The 16860-nt window shown below is 42.0% G+C and overlaps 1 protein-coding gene across 1 annotated transcript; it reads right to left on the minus strand.

Annotated features, from left to right (window-relative positions):
• Positions 1-518: 518 nt before the first annotated feature.
• Positions 519-16855, minus strand: XKRX (XK related X-linked). The gene is made up of 3 exons (XM_027086094.1): positions 12408-16855; positions 7801-8069; positions 519-2166 (listed from the first exon to the last, which is right to left on the minus strand). Exons 1-3 carry the CDS (start codon positions 12740-12742, stop codon positions 1421-1423), a joined length of 1350 nt encoding a protein of 449 aa, XP_026941895.1. The 5' UTR covers positions 12743-16855; the 3' UTR covers positions 519-1420.
• Positions 16856-16860: the final 5 nt, after the last annotated feature.

Raw genomic sequence — 16860 nt, forward strand, 5'->3', positions numbered from 1 at the left:
GATGAGAATGAAAAGCCTTAGCTTAGATTGTTCACAGTTCTTCACAGCACTGTGGTGGGCACAACTGTACATGCTACTAAGAGTTCTCACTTTCCTGGTCTGTGAGGGGCAAGCATTAGTTAGGTAGATGCTGGGATACTCGATCCCAATAGGCAGTGGCCATAGTAACTTCAATTCCTTGGTGACTTTAGAGGCATCCAGCTGACTTTCTCATCAAAATACCCAACTCATATAAGATATAAACATTAAGATACATAAGGAAGGGAGAACTGCATTCATCCCCTGGGGGTGTGGGAGTGAGCAGATGGTTGATAAGCATATGCTCCTTATTAGAAAATAAAATCCTGTGGGCAGAAAGCAGTACCGATGATGATTTAATGTGATCTCATTTCCCTCCTCTGCCTTCACTCTACCTTGGAGTGTTAGCCACTCTCCCAACCCCAAACAACATAAAGGCAATGTCCTAGCTATTATTACCTCTCTCTCCCCTAAAAAACAAATCAACAAAATACTCAGGATAGTAGGAAACACAAAGCAATCTTCATTTCTTCCACACATTAGAAACATTTTCAATTACAGTTCAGCTTCTCTGAGATATACATCAAATGTTGGTCAACGAGCACAGAAAAGCCAGGTTGGAGGGAATCCCTGATAAGGAGACATGAAGTGAGAGCTTTGATTCAACCACTCCACTCAGCACAGTGGAGGCCCATGCAGGTCCCTGAGATAGTCATTCTGCTTTATGCCTTGAAGGAAACCCACTCTGTACTCCCTCCTCAGAGTGTGCCTTTGAAGGGCCACTGAAAGGAAAGATCCTTGATGAATGATCACTAGTAAAGTCCTAATGGAGAGTTAACTCATTTAAGGAGCAGCTCTTTTAATAGTGGGGGTTTTCCTCTTAATCAGTGTTTCTCACTGGAATTAAAAGACCCCAGCCATGTTCACAGTTACAGGTTTCACATAAGTCAGACTGTTTCCCGGGAGGTACCCATAGCTGATAAGCAGGCACATCCTCTGATCAGTCAGGATATATTCTGGTGGGATTCTGGGCCATTTGGTTCAGCCCACAGAAACCTCAGTAATGCTCAAGCGAATGAGCAGAGCTTAAAGGTCACAGAGAGCCTTAGGTGCATGGAGGTAAGTTATCTCATAGGACAGCCAGACAGCTGACCTGGGTGGGAGGAATGTGAATGATATATCTGATCCTCCCAGGTACACAGTGGTTACCTTGGTGTCCAAACATAGTAGTCAATCTTAAGGAAATAAAATCTATTTGGGGGCTGCTCTTTCTTCTGATAGGCTTTCAGAAAACTCAAAACAATGTCCTGGTGGGTACTCACCCATAAGCCTCATCGTCTCCTTCAATTTCACAGTTGCTCTTGGCAACCCCAACCCATCCCAAAATACCCAAAAGACAGAATCAGACAATGCTTTGCCTTGCTTCAGCATCAATGGATGGCTCTGAGTTCTCAACCCTGCCCCGAGGGTGCTGGTAGCAGCAGACACAGTGGAGATAGTCCACTACATTGTGGGTGAAGAGTGAGCGCAACGGGTGCAAGTACTGGAAGAAAAGGAGCATGAAGCCAATGGAAATCAGATAAGCAATAATGAGCTGCAAGGCAATCAAGGAATGACAGTAATTCAGTAACACTTTCACTCCAAAGAACTTAAAAACCAAGACCATGATCACATTCTCTAACAATCTCACACTATAGTGCAGGCCCATATGTCCCCAGTTCTGACCTTTCTCAACAAGGTCGCTGTCTGCTAACTTCAACTGCAAAGCTGACCAGCAAGAGAAGTTGATGCCAGCATAGAGGACGGTAACGGAAATCAACACCACTAAGGTGCCAAGTCGGCTGAAATTTTTCTCAATGTTATTGGGCATGTGGGCACCACTCCTCCAGAACTTAACCCAAGGCTCAAAGAGGATGATCAGGAAGTTCAGCAATAAGAAGGGCACAGCCTTCAATTTCAAGGTGGCTGAAAAGAGCACGAGAATCATGAGGCGGGAGGTGATCTCCAATGTCCGCCAAATGGTGATGCACAGGACTTCTAGTGGACCAAGGCGAATCTTGTATTCATCGTACTTGATCTGGATAGCCAACATATTGCAGAGGGTAGCCCCATAGGTGACAGATATCAGGGAAAAGACTATTAGCACAGCTGTAAGAAAAAAAAAGAAACAGAAGAAAATAGATAATCAGTCAATGTTGGTGAAGCTTGTACTCTGACCCAGAGGTCCAGAGAGATGATAGGTGAGACTCAAGGGCCCAAGTCAAGAGCAAACCTACGAATGAACAGAGCTATGTAAACAAACAGCATACACAGAAAGAAAATGGAAATAAACTAAATTATTTTGCGTGACAGGGATTGGGGCAGTTTTTAATTTTTTCTACATTTCTCTAGTTTCTAAATTTCCCATGAAATAAGAAATGAACATATACTGGCAATATTTTAATAATCATATAAACATACAAAATAAAGTAAAAAAACAGTGGGCCTCAGAACCATCACTGAGGGGTCACTAGCATTGAGAGGTCACTAACCCAAGAAGAGTACATATAAAGGGATGGGCAGCATCTACCTGATGAAACAAGCTTCTGAGAAAACAGTGCTGGAGGCAGAGAGAACTTGATCTGAAAAAAATCCAGTCTTAGGAGACTCAGAGAGAATCCCTTTGGTTATAGAAGTCCCTGCTTTGATGAACATCTTCCTCAAGGAACTAATCTTGTTTGTGTGTGCTTCTAGAACATAAAATATATACTGGAAATTCCATGAGAGCAGAAGGGACCATGTCTGTTTTGTTCACTGCTGTATCACCAGAGCCTAGCACACTGCCTGGAGCATAGTAGGTGCTCAACAAATGTTTGTGGAATTAATGAAGAATTCTGAGTTTAGAGAGGCACCATAACATACCTACGATTAGAAGTGCTTGGTTCAGCAGTGTGAGAGCTTGTGCGACTCACTGAATATCCATGTGCCTCGGTCCCCTAGGTCACTGACATACTCTAGAGTTGCTTGTATTACTCATCAGCAATACCAATTTCCCAATGCTTTGGTATACTTTAGGAGTCCCCAAACTTCTGGCAGAGTGGTTTAAAAATTTTTAAATCCTATTTCCTAGCCCATAACATCCATACCACTGTGCGTTAGAGTAGGGGCCCTAAAGGATCAGGATGCCCTCTAATCCTGCTATCCTAAGTCTCAACTATAGGTCACACAGTGGCTCTTTCCTTTTCTTCCTTTCTTTATATCAGAGGATACCAATCACTAAGAAAAATCTAGTGCTCTCAAGGAGAGTGAGACACCGGAGTATACTCATCCAAAAGAAAAGCTGGAGCTTTCTGTTCCCATAAAAACACTGGATCCAGGGAACTAGAGCCATTGAAATGTCAATTTAATCTGCAAGAAAAGTAAAGACCTTCCGACAGAAACCCAGAAAGAAGCACAGCGTTGTTTCTGAGATCTTTTCCAGCTCTAAGCAGAGGGTTGCAGTCTCAAAGACTGGAAGACTCTCTTAAAGTGTCTACTCTTATCTTTACTTTTATTATTTATTATTTTTTCCAGCTTTATTGAGATATAATCGACATATAACATTGTATTAGTTTAAGGTGTACAGCATAATGATTTGATATACTCTTAGCTTTATAAACCACTCTAAGTCCCATCCTCAAGAGTTGATGCTCCTTGTAGAGTTTGGAACATCAGGGTGTATGTACAGCCAGCTAAGTGTGGTGATGCTTTCCCTTAAATTTAGAACTCGTTTATTGATAGTAGTGTAATAAAAAGCAGAAAGCCTGATGCTTCCAATAAATGTAAAAACACCTTCCATCTGTCTCCCTACAAAAAGACACATGCCATAAGAGGTCATAATGCTGCTAGTGAAATTTGCTCATCTATGCTGATCCAGACGGCCTCCCAGAGAAAAAGGAATAAGAAAAGGGGTAGCAAAGAGAAGACAGGAGGGTGGGTGAAAGTGAGGAAAACTAAAACCAAAAAGTAATTCACAAAACCTTAAAAGAGAGGGTGTTGTCAGAAAGTTTTTAATAGGAGAAATCACTGAAGAATTGAAAACAAGGCCTTGTAGAAAGATTCCCTTACATCCTTTGTAGAGTGACCTATAGTTAGAAACACGGATCCTAAAGGCAGATGTCCTGCATTCCAATCCTCTTTGCCATCTATTACTTATGGAACCTTGTGGGGAAATTTGCTTAGCCTCTTGGTGCCTCTGTTTTCTCATTTGTAAGATGTGGATAATAACAAGTATCTCATAGTGTTGTTGTGAAGATTTAAATGAAATAATTAGAGAAATGCCTGGAACATAGTAAATGCTATCTGTTAGCTCCTATCATCATCATCATCATCATCATCACCATCCTCTATTTCCAAAAGTACAGGAGATGCATTTACTTTGTTTAGGTGTTACCCTGACACTTAGGAAATCAAGTGATTTCAAAACTGATAGAACATCTAGACATAAGCCTTACAAAAATGTGAAAAACCTATAATAAGAAAATGATACAATTTTACTGAAGTATATTTAAAAATATTTCATGACATGTACTTCGGTAAACTTGTATATAGTTGGCCCTCTCCATCCACAGATTCAGCCAAAACTATGGATAGAAAATACTCGGGAAAAAATTCCAGTAAGTTCCAAAAGCAAAACTTGAATTTGCCATGTACTGGCAACTATTTACTTAGCATTTACATCATATTCATAACTATTTACATAGTATTTACATTGTATTAGGTATTATAAGTAAGCTAGCGATGATGTAAACTATACGGGAGGATGTACACAGGTTATACACAAATACTACACCATTTTATATAAGGGATTTGAGAATCTACGGATTTTGGTATCCGCAGGGGGTCCTGGAAACAATCCGCTGAAGATACCCAGGGTCAAGTATAGTTTTCTTGCTACGGGTCTCACATATTTATGGCACAGAGTGTAGTGATGCTGCACGGATGTATATTTATCTCCAAACTCATCAAGTTGTACACATTAAATAGGTAGAGGTTTTTGTTTGTTAATTGTACCTCGATGAAGTGATTTTTAAATATTTAATGAAATGGAGACTTAAATTATCTTCTAATATGAAATTGATTGATCCTGTAAAGATGTAAACTCCCTCCAAAATAACCTAAATAATTGAATGCAATCCCAATCACAGTCTCAATAAAATGTTTTTTCTTTTGCTGTTATTGTTTTGCTTTGTTTTGTTTTCTGGTGGGGGAATTGACAAATTGATTGTGAAAATTCATTCTGTTTGGAAGATCAGGCTAAATTGCTCTACTAGATCTGAGCTGTGAAAGGCCTTTGAAAGGCACAAGACCTAAAAGCAATAAAGAATTTGAATACATAAAAATGTAATACTTCAAAATGCCAGAAAATACTACAAGTATATTGTCTCTTACATATAGTGTGTTGCACATCTGTTACATGTATGACATGCATATGCACATTTAAAATGTGTGTATGTACACAAATACAGAACATTATACAAATGTATACATACACACTTATCCACAGCAGAGAAAGGATTAATAGCCAGAATAAGTAAATAGATCCTCCAAATTAATAAGGAAAAGATAAACAACCCACTAGAAAAAGTGAGTAACATATAAATAAGATATTTAAATAGAATGACCAAACATGAAATGATGCTCAGTTTCACTCATAAAGTAAATTATTAAAACAGTTATTTTATAATTATATAAATATTTAGTTTAAGATATAAAGAAACAGGCATCTTCATACACTGCTGGTGGGAATACAAATTCATGCAACCTTTTGGCAGTACTGCTAAAATTCTAAATATGCATATCTTTTCTCCCAGCAATTCTACTGCTAAGAAGTTATTCTACAAAGTCTCATTCCAGTATACAGGTGCTTATAAAGGTGTTCACAGGAGCATAGTCTGTAATCAGAGAAAAACTTTTTTACATGGATGGAAAAATTATAAACAAACTTTAATCCTACCAACAGAAGATTAGGGAAATAAGAAAGAATGGTCCAATTCATATAAAGGAAATATATAGTATATTTATCATTATTATATATATATATAGATAACTGTTGAAGAAATATTGGCATACTTTTGGAAAAAACATGCTGCTGAATAGAATGTTTAATTTTCCTTTTTTGGCAAATATATATATACACATATATATGTTATATGTATGTTTATATTTATATAATAAAAAGAAGTCTGCACTACTTTGTATAAAATAGATAACTAATGAGAACCTGCTGTATAGCACAGGAAAGAAAGAAAAAGAGAGAGAGAGAGAGAGAGAGAAAGAAAGGAAGAGAAAGAGAGAAAGAGAGAGAGGGAGGGAGGGAGGGAGGGAGGAAGGAAAGAGTCTGGAAGGATATACACTAAATGGTAAACAGATTACCTTTGGGAAATGAGATTACATCTCCTATTTTGTATATATTCTGTACAGTTTTGAGTCTTTACCATAACCATGTCTGATTTTTATAATTAAAAAGAATAAGGACCAAAAATAGTAATACATGATCATGGTAAAAAGAAATCCAAACCATATAAAAGGGTATAAAGTAAAAGCTAATAAAAGTCAGCTGACTTCTCATTTTCACTCGCTAGAGGTAAATGGTTCCTTGCATATCTTTCTAGAAATAGTCTGTGCATATACAATTACCTGCAGGCCATCCGGTTTGTGTATGTATTACTTTTATAATGCATACATATTTTAATTAGATGATGTGATTACCCTCAAAATTCTCAGGAGGAAGAGTATCATCATTTCCAGATTTTTCTCCCCATACTACTGTCAATTCTAGGTATGTAAAAAGCTTCAAGACCAGTAGAACTTCATGAACAATTCTTAGTAGAGAAAAAAAGAGGGCACATTTCCTCCTTTATTTGAAACATAGGGCTTTGCCAAGCAGGGTCAGCACCTAATAATAAGGAAACGGTCCAAAGCTGTACCCACAGCTGTACCAGCTCCAGTCCAAGCTAGAGGCTTACTCATCTCGGGATCCCTCTTTTACAAGTGGGAAATTAAGACAGTGACCTCTTTGGTAACTTCCTCTAAAGATTACAGAGAAGGTCAGAACTGGGACCAGGCCTGACTCGCATCAGTATTCATTCCACACCCCTTTTTCTTTCTCCCCACTGAAGTTGGAGGGAGTGATTAAATCAGCGGTTCCCAAAAGTGGCTGATCAGAATCAACTGGAGTATGTTAAAAATGCAGATTCTTGGCCTCCCCACACTCAGATTGATTCAGGTCTGAGTATGGGATGTAAGTTTTAAAGGAAGCTTTCATCCAGTAATTATGTTTTCTCATGATCCGTAATATTTGGGAACCTCTTACTTAAAGGCAGCCATCCCTAAACCAACCAACCAACCAACCAACCAACCAAACACACTCAGTACAATTTAAACACTGTGGGTAGGGAACATGTCCTACTGGCTTCTGGTATTACTCGCTTCTTCTGGGTCCAGAGAGGGTTTTTCTGTGGCATTTTTAGTCTAAACACCTTACCCCAGTTTCAGAAATCTGGTAGGCCTGAGATGTCTGGCTCCGCAAGTTGACTCTCAGTGCTGTACAATAGAACTAGTTCTATAATACCAATAGAGTAATCACTAGGCACACATAGCTACTGAGCACTTGAAATGTGGCTAGTATGACTGAGGAAATCAATTTTTAATTTTAATTTAAATAGCCACATGAAGCTGGTGGCCAGTATATTGGACACTCAGGTCTAGATTTCTAAGACCCTTGATTTCAGTGGAGCCCTCCCCTCTCCTGACACCACTCACCTCTACCCACGGGGACCTCTGCAGAGATCAGGGTCACATAGAGCTGACAGGTCAGCTGGGGCACTGAGCCCAGGAAGGCTTGGATCTGTGACATACGTTTGTAGGCACTGCGGTGCATAGCCAGGGTCCGGATGGAGTGGCCCACCTCCCATTCTATCAGCACCTCCTCGCCATTTATTAGCATCTTCTTTCGGGTGAGGCTGACATAGGGCTCCTCCTGCCTTGCTTTCTTCCACAGTGTGAGGTACTTAATCATGGCTTCCAAACATCTGCAGAAGTAAAGCATCATGAGTTTCATTTTTGTCATTTTGTTTCCTTTCCTATTTTTTTCCTATTTGTTTCCATTTTGTTTCCTTTTCCTATTTTTTTCCTATTTGTTTCCTTTCCCATTTTCATTTTGTTTCCTTCCTAAAGCTGTCCTAGGAAGGAAAGTTGTAGTGAGGGGGTAAAAATAACTCAGGAGGGCTGTGCTACTTTTTGCCATTCCTTCTCTCCTGTTCTACTCATTTCTCATGAGGCAAGGAGTTGGTCATGCCTTCCACGTGTCACTTCAGTCTAAATCCTTTGTGTTGGGTTGGCAATCGACCAACCTAAGAACGCCAATTCAGAAGTGTTTGAGGACTTAAGAATAAGCCTGTGACATAAAAATGGCTAGAACACAAAGACATTAAAAATTTGTTGAGAGAAAATGATGAAGGTTCCAAAAGGCTCTGGTTTTCATAACACCTCAGGTTCCTGAAGTAAAGCATTCCTTATTCAAAGCTTTCAGCTCCATAATCAGAACTTTTGAGCTCTGCTTTTTCAAAACAAAGCCCACAACTATAACTGTCTCAGCCAAAAAGTCTTGGAAGGGATCTGGAAAAATCTCTCAGATACACAGGAAAGCCATTTAGCAACGGAGGTACTTAAAAGGCTTGACAACTCAGAACTGAATATACTATATACCTAGGGAACCTCAAAAGATCTCTTTAAAGGTTGTTCTGGGGCCTCTTGACCTGTTTGGGAACAATAGCCTTTTAAACTTCATTCTTTCTCTACAAAGAGTAAAACATACTTAGGAGATCTTATCATCCTTGAAATAATATTAAGACCACATTTCCTGCTGTACCCGTCCCATATCCCCCATATAAATCAGAAGTCTTTAGCAGTTCTGATGTGGTGAAAAGAGAAGCAACTAGAACATCTTGTTTTGGAACACCTGAGTTACTACTTCCCCCACTCACACTGAAATAAATGGAAACTGTGAACTATTTCTTCTAAGTAAGAACAGTTGTGTCAAAAATTAAGCAGTCTTTCCTGATAGGCTGAGGGCACGGGTTGCATTTATCTTACTCACCGCCCTTATCACATAGTGGGCATTTGATAAATATTTGCTGAGTAAATGAAAGAGTTAGAAGGAAAAAAAGAATACAGGGTGAGAAGTGATGGAAGGAGAAGATAATAATTAATAATGGCAATGTAATTTAACAACAACAAAAAGAAACAGACCAAAGACGAGCTCAGATTTATATGCTCTGTAGGCCTTTGGCTCCCAATAGAAAAGCTTGGAACAGTGCTGGCTGCCATTCTCCATAGGATCCCTTTTTAAAAAAAAAATATTTTATATTGGACTATAGTTGATTTACAATGTTGTGTTAGCTTCAGGTGTACAGCAAAGTGATTCAGTTATACATATACATATATCTATTCTTTTTCAAATTCTTTTCCCATTTAGGTAATTACAGAATATTGAGCAGAGTTCTCTGTGCTATACAGTAGGTCCTTGTTGGTTATCTATTTTAAACATAGTAGTGTGTATATGTCAATCCCAAACTCCCAATTTATCCCTCCCCCCATCACCTTTCGCCTTTGGTAACCATAAGTTTGTTTTCTAAGTCTGTGAGTCTGTTTTGTAAATAAGTTCATTTGTATCATTTTTCCACAGGATCCCTTTGAGACTGGTGCATTGTACTGGCCTAAAGCACATAGTTTGAAACATCCATGTTGTAGGGAAAACTCTAAAATCCAGGAGAGAAAAAGATGGAAGGAGAGAACAGAAAAGGAAAAAAAGCAACTTTCTCTTCTTATTCAGGAAAAATGCATAAGTGCATTTCCACCAAGAGAGTTTAGATTTTAACCCAAGCCCATCAATACTATTGCTGAATAAAACATTGGGGGAGGCGGTGGCATGAAGAATTCTGTTTGTGCTTCTATTCTTAAGGCCATTTACTGGTTTAAGTAAGAGTGTTTGCCTTGCTTATAAGCGGCAGCAAATGAGAGTACATTTTCATTTTCAGAAGTATCTTTGCATTTCATATAAGGGAGCCAGGACCTCCAAACACCTTCATGTGCCTAATAGCATTCATCAAGTTCCTGCCTACCTAAAAAGTAATTTGCCTTGAAAATAAGCATTATCAAGGATATGATTTATGAGCTTTTAATTATTTTTTCCCTGCTGTGGGGTAGCTGACTGAGATTATAAATGCTTTCCAATCATTTCTAGTGGGAGCTAAATGACAAAAATGAAACATAGTACTCAACACTCCATATGGATGGTCCAAATCAAAGATGGCTTGGGAGGCCACAAAGCAAAGAGAAGTAGAAACGCAGCTGGGGCAGAACTTACTGAAATTTGCATCTGAAGAGTGATTGATCCGTTAACTCAATTTATTGCATTTGAAAAGGGCAAGAAGAATGGTTTCCTTGCTCCTCTAATGACATCTCTAAATGACATCTTGGTTCCAAGTTCGAGATGAGGTCTTCCTTTCACAGTTTAACTTCAAAGATTTAGAACTGGAAAGGCCCTTTAGATTACCTAGTACAGAGGTTGCATAGGCCAGTTGAGTCACATCTGACGAACAGCTGTGGCGTGTTTGGCCCAGACAGTTCTTTTATTTAATTACCAAAATCAGTTGTCAACATGTTCAATCATTCCATTTCACATAAAATCCTGTCTTGGGAGCTTGTCCTGAAAAGTTGCGGCCTTGGCAATACGGGGTCTGAATTCCAACAGGGAAACAATGGGCTGGAGCTGTAGAGAGGCTGGCCTCCTTTAGGCAGATCTTGCGGACTCCAGATTACCACAGTACTCACTAACACTCCATCATTTCTCTAACACCGAGACTTCATTTTTACTTATCATCACACATGAAACTACTGTTTTTTCTCATCCTTGGCTTGCTTCACTCATTTATGATACCTGCCTGGCCCCCGTAAGTGTTTGAGTTTACGACCCATGATATAGCCCAACCCATTTATTTTACAGATGAAGGACCTGAGGCTCAAGGCATCTTCAGGGATTTCACCAAGGCCATGTAACTAGTCAATGGCAAGGGCAAACTAGATTCCAGGTCTCCTGAATTCCAGGCCACTGTTTCTGTTGATGTCTCATATTTTCGCTGATGGAGCGTAATCAATTCCTCCCCATTTAAACATATTGATAATTTTTTTTAAAGGGGGCAGTTCCATCCAGAACTTCAGACTGTGTTTATTTCTAAGGATGAAATATCTTCCCATTGCAATTACAACATCAACACTCTGACCCATATTCCTCAGCTGACTGCAAGTTTCTGCCTCTCTTGCAATCAAGATAAATTTGGTCCATTCTTTCCTACTGACCTCAGAAGTTTTGCAACATCTCTCTACCTTGAAAATCACATAGCATCCAGATGAGACTTCTGACACAGATGCCTGTATTCCTAGGATAAGTCACATTCTTTCTTTTGTTTTTTAACATCTTTATTGGAGTATAGTTGCTTTACAATGGTGTGTTAGTTTCTGCTTTATAACAAAGTGAATCAGCTATACATATACATATATCCCCATATCTCCTCCCTCTTGTGTCTCCCTTCCACCCTCCCTATCCCACCCCTCTAGGTGGTCACAAAGCACCAAGCTGATCTCCCTGAAGGCACATTCTTGTCCCTTCAAAACAATCTGAATGGAAAGACTCAATACTATTACATTGTGCTACAGCATCCAGATGGAGAGATAGGCTATCTTCCTTTGCCCCCTTCTAACCGTGTACCTTTATTGCAGAAAGATACAGAGATAAATAGGAGACCAATAAACTGACAGAGAAAAATAAACTACAATGGGTTTGGGTACCAGATGAGCACAAATGGCTTAAAGTACTTTCCAGATGTCAAATAACTCCAGAAAATTTGAAAATATCAGTAGCAGCAGCCCAAGCAACTCAGGGTAAAGAAACTGAATGTGAGATGGGATGGAGGGGGTAAGGAACTTCCATCCAATTTAAAGAGCATCTAAAAGGCAGAGTCAAAATAACACACTCTGAAGCTATAGCCTGTGTTTACAAGGTGACCACATCAATTGGTCTCATACCAATTTCACAACCCGAATCCAGATAGCAAACATTGTCAAATGAAGTCTTATTAACGGTACCATACATGGTTTCGGAACACAGGTACATGCCATATGTTCATTGTGGTGGCACTTAAGACTGCAGATAAGACTTTTTGGATGGTAGGCAGGGAAACCAAGAGTGGGAGGGAATGGGAGAATCGATTCGATTCAAGGCACAGTAACAGCCTTAAAAATATTAAATTCATCTTTCTCTGCACAGTTGGGGGGTAGGGGAGGAGGGAAAAGATTTAAAAGTTGCTCACCTGATAACAGGTCCCAAGAGGATTAGATGCATAAACAATGATAGTGGCTTGTCTTTGGCCAGATCTCTGTGGACAAAAATGAGGGTCAACTGGACCATAATGGATGAAAACATAAAGAAGGAAAAGGTGTATGCCATCCAGTAGGTTTCACTATTCTTCCGATAGATTCTAACCATGTACAAGGCAGATGCTGCCTCCCCACAGTACAAAAACGTGGAGAAGAGGATGCCAAATGGAAAGGTAAATCGGGGGTTCGTCCCACGGATGACATCTTCCTCCAGAGAGGATATCGGCTCCACGCTTGGCTCCTCAGGAATTTCAAAAACTCGGTCCATTGTCGAGGTTCTGAGTGTTGTGGTCTGGTCTTCAGAGCACTCCCATCCCCACCTCCCAAGAGAACCCTGTAACCACTGCAGTGCAAGTATTGGTTAGGAGAGCTGTCAAGTCCAATTCCAGAACGGAGATCTACTAGTTAGAGCAGGAGACCGCTCTCTTCTCGTCTCAAATTAGACTTGTTGGAGTCTGGGATGAAGAGCCCAGGAGTACCACTTTGAAACTAGACTCTTGATTGGCCCAGGATTCCAATCGTCAACTACGTGCTGTGGAAGTTGGACAAGGCAAAAGCAATCATCTTAGCGCCCAGTCCGGAGTCCAATTCCAGGCGCGTCAAGAGCCATGGGAACAGCTGTTTCCGTGGCGGCTCCGCCTTTCGCAGCCCCCCAGGCAGGACGGGTAGCCACTCTCGCGGGCACCGACACTCAGCAGCTCCTCTTGAGGAGCCCTGACCAGTGTGCTCTCTCAAATCAGCTGAGAACTGAGCCAGGGCAGAAGAGGGGGCGCAGCCTGAGCGTCCCTTCGGGGATCCAGTTCACTGCCCAGGCACCCTAGCTAATGCTAGGCTGCGGCTATTAGCTCGCCTGCTCGCCGGCGCTCTCTCCGCACCCGCGCTCAGTCAAGAGTTCTCACGGCGGCTTCTCCAATTCCCCAAGCTCCGCCCCCAAGGCCGCCAGGCCAGGGACAGGAGCAAAGTCACAACCCCGGCCCCGAGCGCAGTCACCGGGGAGAGAAGCAGAGCACGCGCCCGCTGCAGGATCAAGAGAAAGCTGGAGGGGCTTCTTTTCCACAGAGAAACTTTACTAGCGAAAAACACGACGTGCGGGGCGCCAACCCGGCCCGACGGATGTCGGCAAACTCTTGGGCGCCGTCTGCTGCCGGGGTCCTGCCTGGCTCGCAGTTCCAGCTGTGAGAGGTCGGTGGCTTCAGGAACGAAGGCACCGATGGCGGGGCTGCACGAAATGGGAGAGACAGCTGGGGCCAAACAAAACCAGCCTGCGACTTCCAGGGCGGGCAGATGAAGGATGCTCGGTGCACAGAGGCGCGACAAAAAGGGGCTTGGGCCAACCTTCAGAAGCACTTCTCATCACGACCCCCGGACCCTGGAGGGAGCCACAGCTTTCCTCTTCGCCAACAGCAGCAGATCCCCAGTTCTACCCCGCCCTCCCTAACTAGCTCGCTTCCACACTCGCTCAAGCCAGGCGGTTAAGCAGGAATGTCTCTCTCGGCCTCAGGGTTGAATTTCCCTAGGTCCTATTGCCCTACAGATTTTATCAAGGTGGGGCTGGGGAGAGACCTGGAGGGCAATTGGGCCGTAGAGTTTCCTTTCCAAGCGAGAGTGTATGTAGCAGAAGGAAGAAAGAGAAAGAGGGAATGTCAAAGAAAGACTCAAAGTCAGCCCACAGACCCATATTATATGCCTTAATTTCTCCACTTGCAAAATGAGGCCAGGATGGGAACTTAAGAATGAACTTTCAGGTCTTTGGCTGTAAGGTTCTGAAGAGGTGCCAAATTCTAAATAGACTGGAGAGGAGCCAGGAGAGCTATTAGTAAGAACTGAGAGGTGTGTCTTAAAGAGCTCTGAAAATTGCCTAGATTCTTAAGAGCAATCTTCCCCCACCTTGCTGAGCTTTTGTTTTTGTGCCTTCATTTGCATAATTCTAAACCCCAGGGGAAAAGAGAAAACATCTGCCTCCTGGTAATAATATAAATGTAGCCTGTGCCAATCTCCTTTTGCTGCAGGAAGTCAGTAAAAAAGATCTATGTGAGGAGTGACCAAGTAGCAGCCACCAAAATGATGGCTTCAAGAAAGGCTTAGTCTTGCTGTTGTATTGGTTTTTAAGATTCCTGCAATTGCTGTCTCCTTTCCCCAGGGCTGATTCAAGAACAGATCAGCTTCAAAAGGTTGTTGCTTTTGAAGCAGATGTCCCATCTTGGTCTGTACCTGTGTTAGCAGCTGGGTTAGGAGGCTGACCCTTCCTCCTTTCTGTTTCACAAGGCGGGGCAATGCTATGTGAGAACACTTCATAGTGTTGATGGCTTGGGCCTTTCCAAAAGGCACAAAGTTCTCTGCCAACAGTATACGGTGCAGAACTTCTTGTAGGCTTCTTCAGGACCTATTCCCAAGATGGATCACAAGTAGGGTGAGAAACTCATCTGTTTGCTGTGTTGGGATGAGTTGGCCACCCTGACATGGGAGACTGAAACTAGGAAGAATGTAGAATCCCCATGTTTTTCTTTTAGCCTCTCCTTCTTCCTTGTGCCCTTCTCATTCATCAAATACACAAATCTACACTGCCTTCCTACTTTGTTCCAATATGACTCCTTCTGTCTGACATTTAAGGCTCTCTATAATCATCAGACTATTTTCCTCTCCAACTTCATCACCCACGCTACCCTGCCACACCCTTTGCTTCAGTCCAGCAGGTTTTCTCACTTAATCACACTTGCCTTGCTCTCTCAGTGCCGTGTTGAGGCCGTTTACAACCCCCTTCACTCTTTTCTGCATTAGCCCAAAGCCTAATCTCTTTCAAGGGTCAGTTCAAGTATTACCTCCTCCGGGAAGCCTTCCCTCACCTCCCCAGCTCTCACTTTTCCCTCTGTCTTCGTGCTACTGGCATATACTCTCTTGCTCTAGTCCTTCAACGCCTTCTGTCTGCCCTGCCTCCTAAACAGAAGTATAGACTCAGGGAGGGATGCTCAATGTTTATTGTGGTTCTTGTTGATGATAGTGATTAACAAATAGTGATGATGATGAAGCTTCCTCCCCTGTGTTTCCTCCAGGAAAACATACAAGACTCAGGCACACTCATCTCTAAAAGCTGTAGCCCCTGTAGCTGGAGCATAAAGTCCTGTGGGGCACCTACTGCCTCAGTCAGCCATTCAGCTCACAGAGGATGTCAGCCCACATGATCTCTCCCTTCTCAGAGCTCCTACAGCACTTTTTTGGGTCAATCCCACAGTTTAGCACCAAATTACAAATTATTTCAAGTATATTAATCTTTATTTCACCACTAAATTACCATAAGCTCCTTGAAGGCAGAGACCCTACTGTTACATTTTTTTTGGACCCCCAAGGTTGATATATACGTGTAAATCTCCTGCCATTTGATCCCCCTCACCCACTAGCTTCTCTGTTTTCAGCCCTAGGACTCTCTGGCGCTTTAGGTCACTAAATCCTCTGGTCTCTTATTTCCTTGTTCCTTTTGCCCTGCTGGGAGAAACTGACTGAGAATTTGCCCTGTTTCTGTCCAACTCTCCTTCCTCTTTTAGACAATCTCTAGACTCCAGCCCTTTACTCTTCTTAAGACTACAGACCTGGAAATGTTGATACTCATCAGACTGCTGAGGACCTGGGAACCCCTTCCCCATTAGGAGCACTGTTCTCCCAAGGACTGATCATCTGAGGTGATAACCCCGTGCTTCCCCTTGAATGCTAGGCCGTGTTCAGGGGTTTGGTTCTGCAAGAAAGGGAGACCCAAGATTTGACTCCCCACTCCCCCTACCTCCAGCCCCCGACTCAGCAGGAACAGAGAACGGGTCTAAAAGCAGTTTGATCGAAAAGCTCTTGGCGTATTCATCAGCTTTCAGAACCCCTCTGAACTACGTAAGGTTCGGAGATAGGTTTGAGCTTACAAAGCCCCTACAGCCAGAGCTGATTCATAAGAGGTAGCTGGCATCCATGAAGGAAGAGGAGAGGAAGGAGAGAGATGTGCTGCAAGTGGCTGATAGTCCAGTCACAGAACACTATCTGGTGAGAGGTGATGGACAAGGCCTGGAGAATCAGTAGTTAGGATGGAAGAATGGCTTCCGTCTGTAGAATGCTCGGTTTGGACTGTTAGAATCCTTAAGAGATATGTAATGCAAAATCAGTCAGGTATCCTCTGGGCCTTCTCTTTTTGCTCTAAGCTCCCTGAGGACAAAGACTTTTGATTATCCTTTTCCAAGCCACTCCCTCACCATCCATTTTCCAAAGTGGCTGCACCATTTTACATTTCTATCAGCACTGTGTTTCTCCACATCCTCAACGGCACTTATCTTTTTTCATTATAACCATCCTAGTGGTTTTTCATTTGCATTTCCCTGATGGCTAAATTGATTGATTGTGTGTGTGTGTGTG

This window comes from Aethalodelphis obliquidens, unplaced genomic scaffold (assembly GCF_003676395.1).
Source record: "Aethalodelphis obliquidens isolate GAN/ISIS:26980383/991018 unplaced genomic scaffold, ASM367639v1 scaffold54, whole genome shotgun sequence".
NCBI classification, from domain to species: domain Eukaryota; kingdom Metazoa; phylum Chordata; class Mammalia; order Artiodactyla; family Delphinidae; genus Aethalodelphis; species Aethalodelphis obliquidens.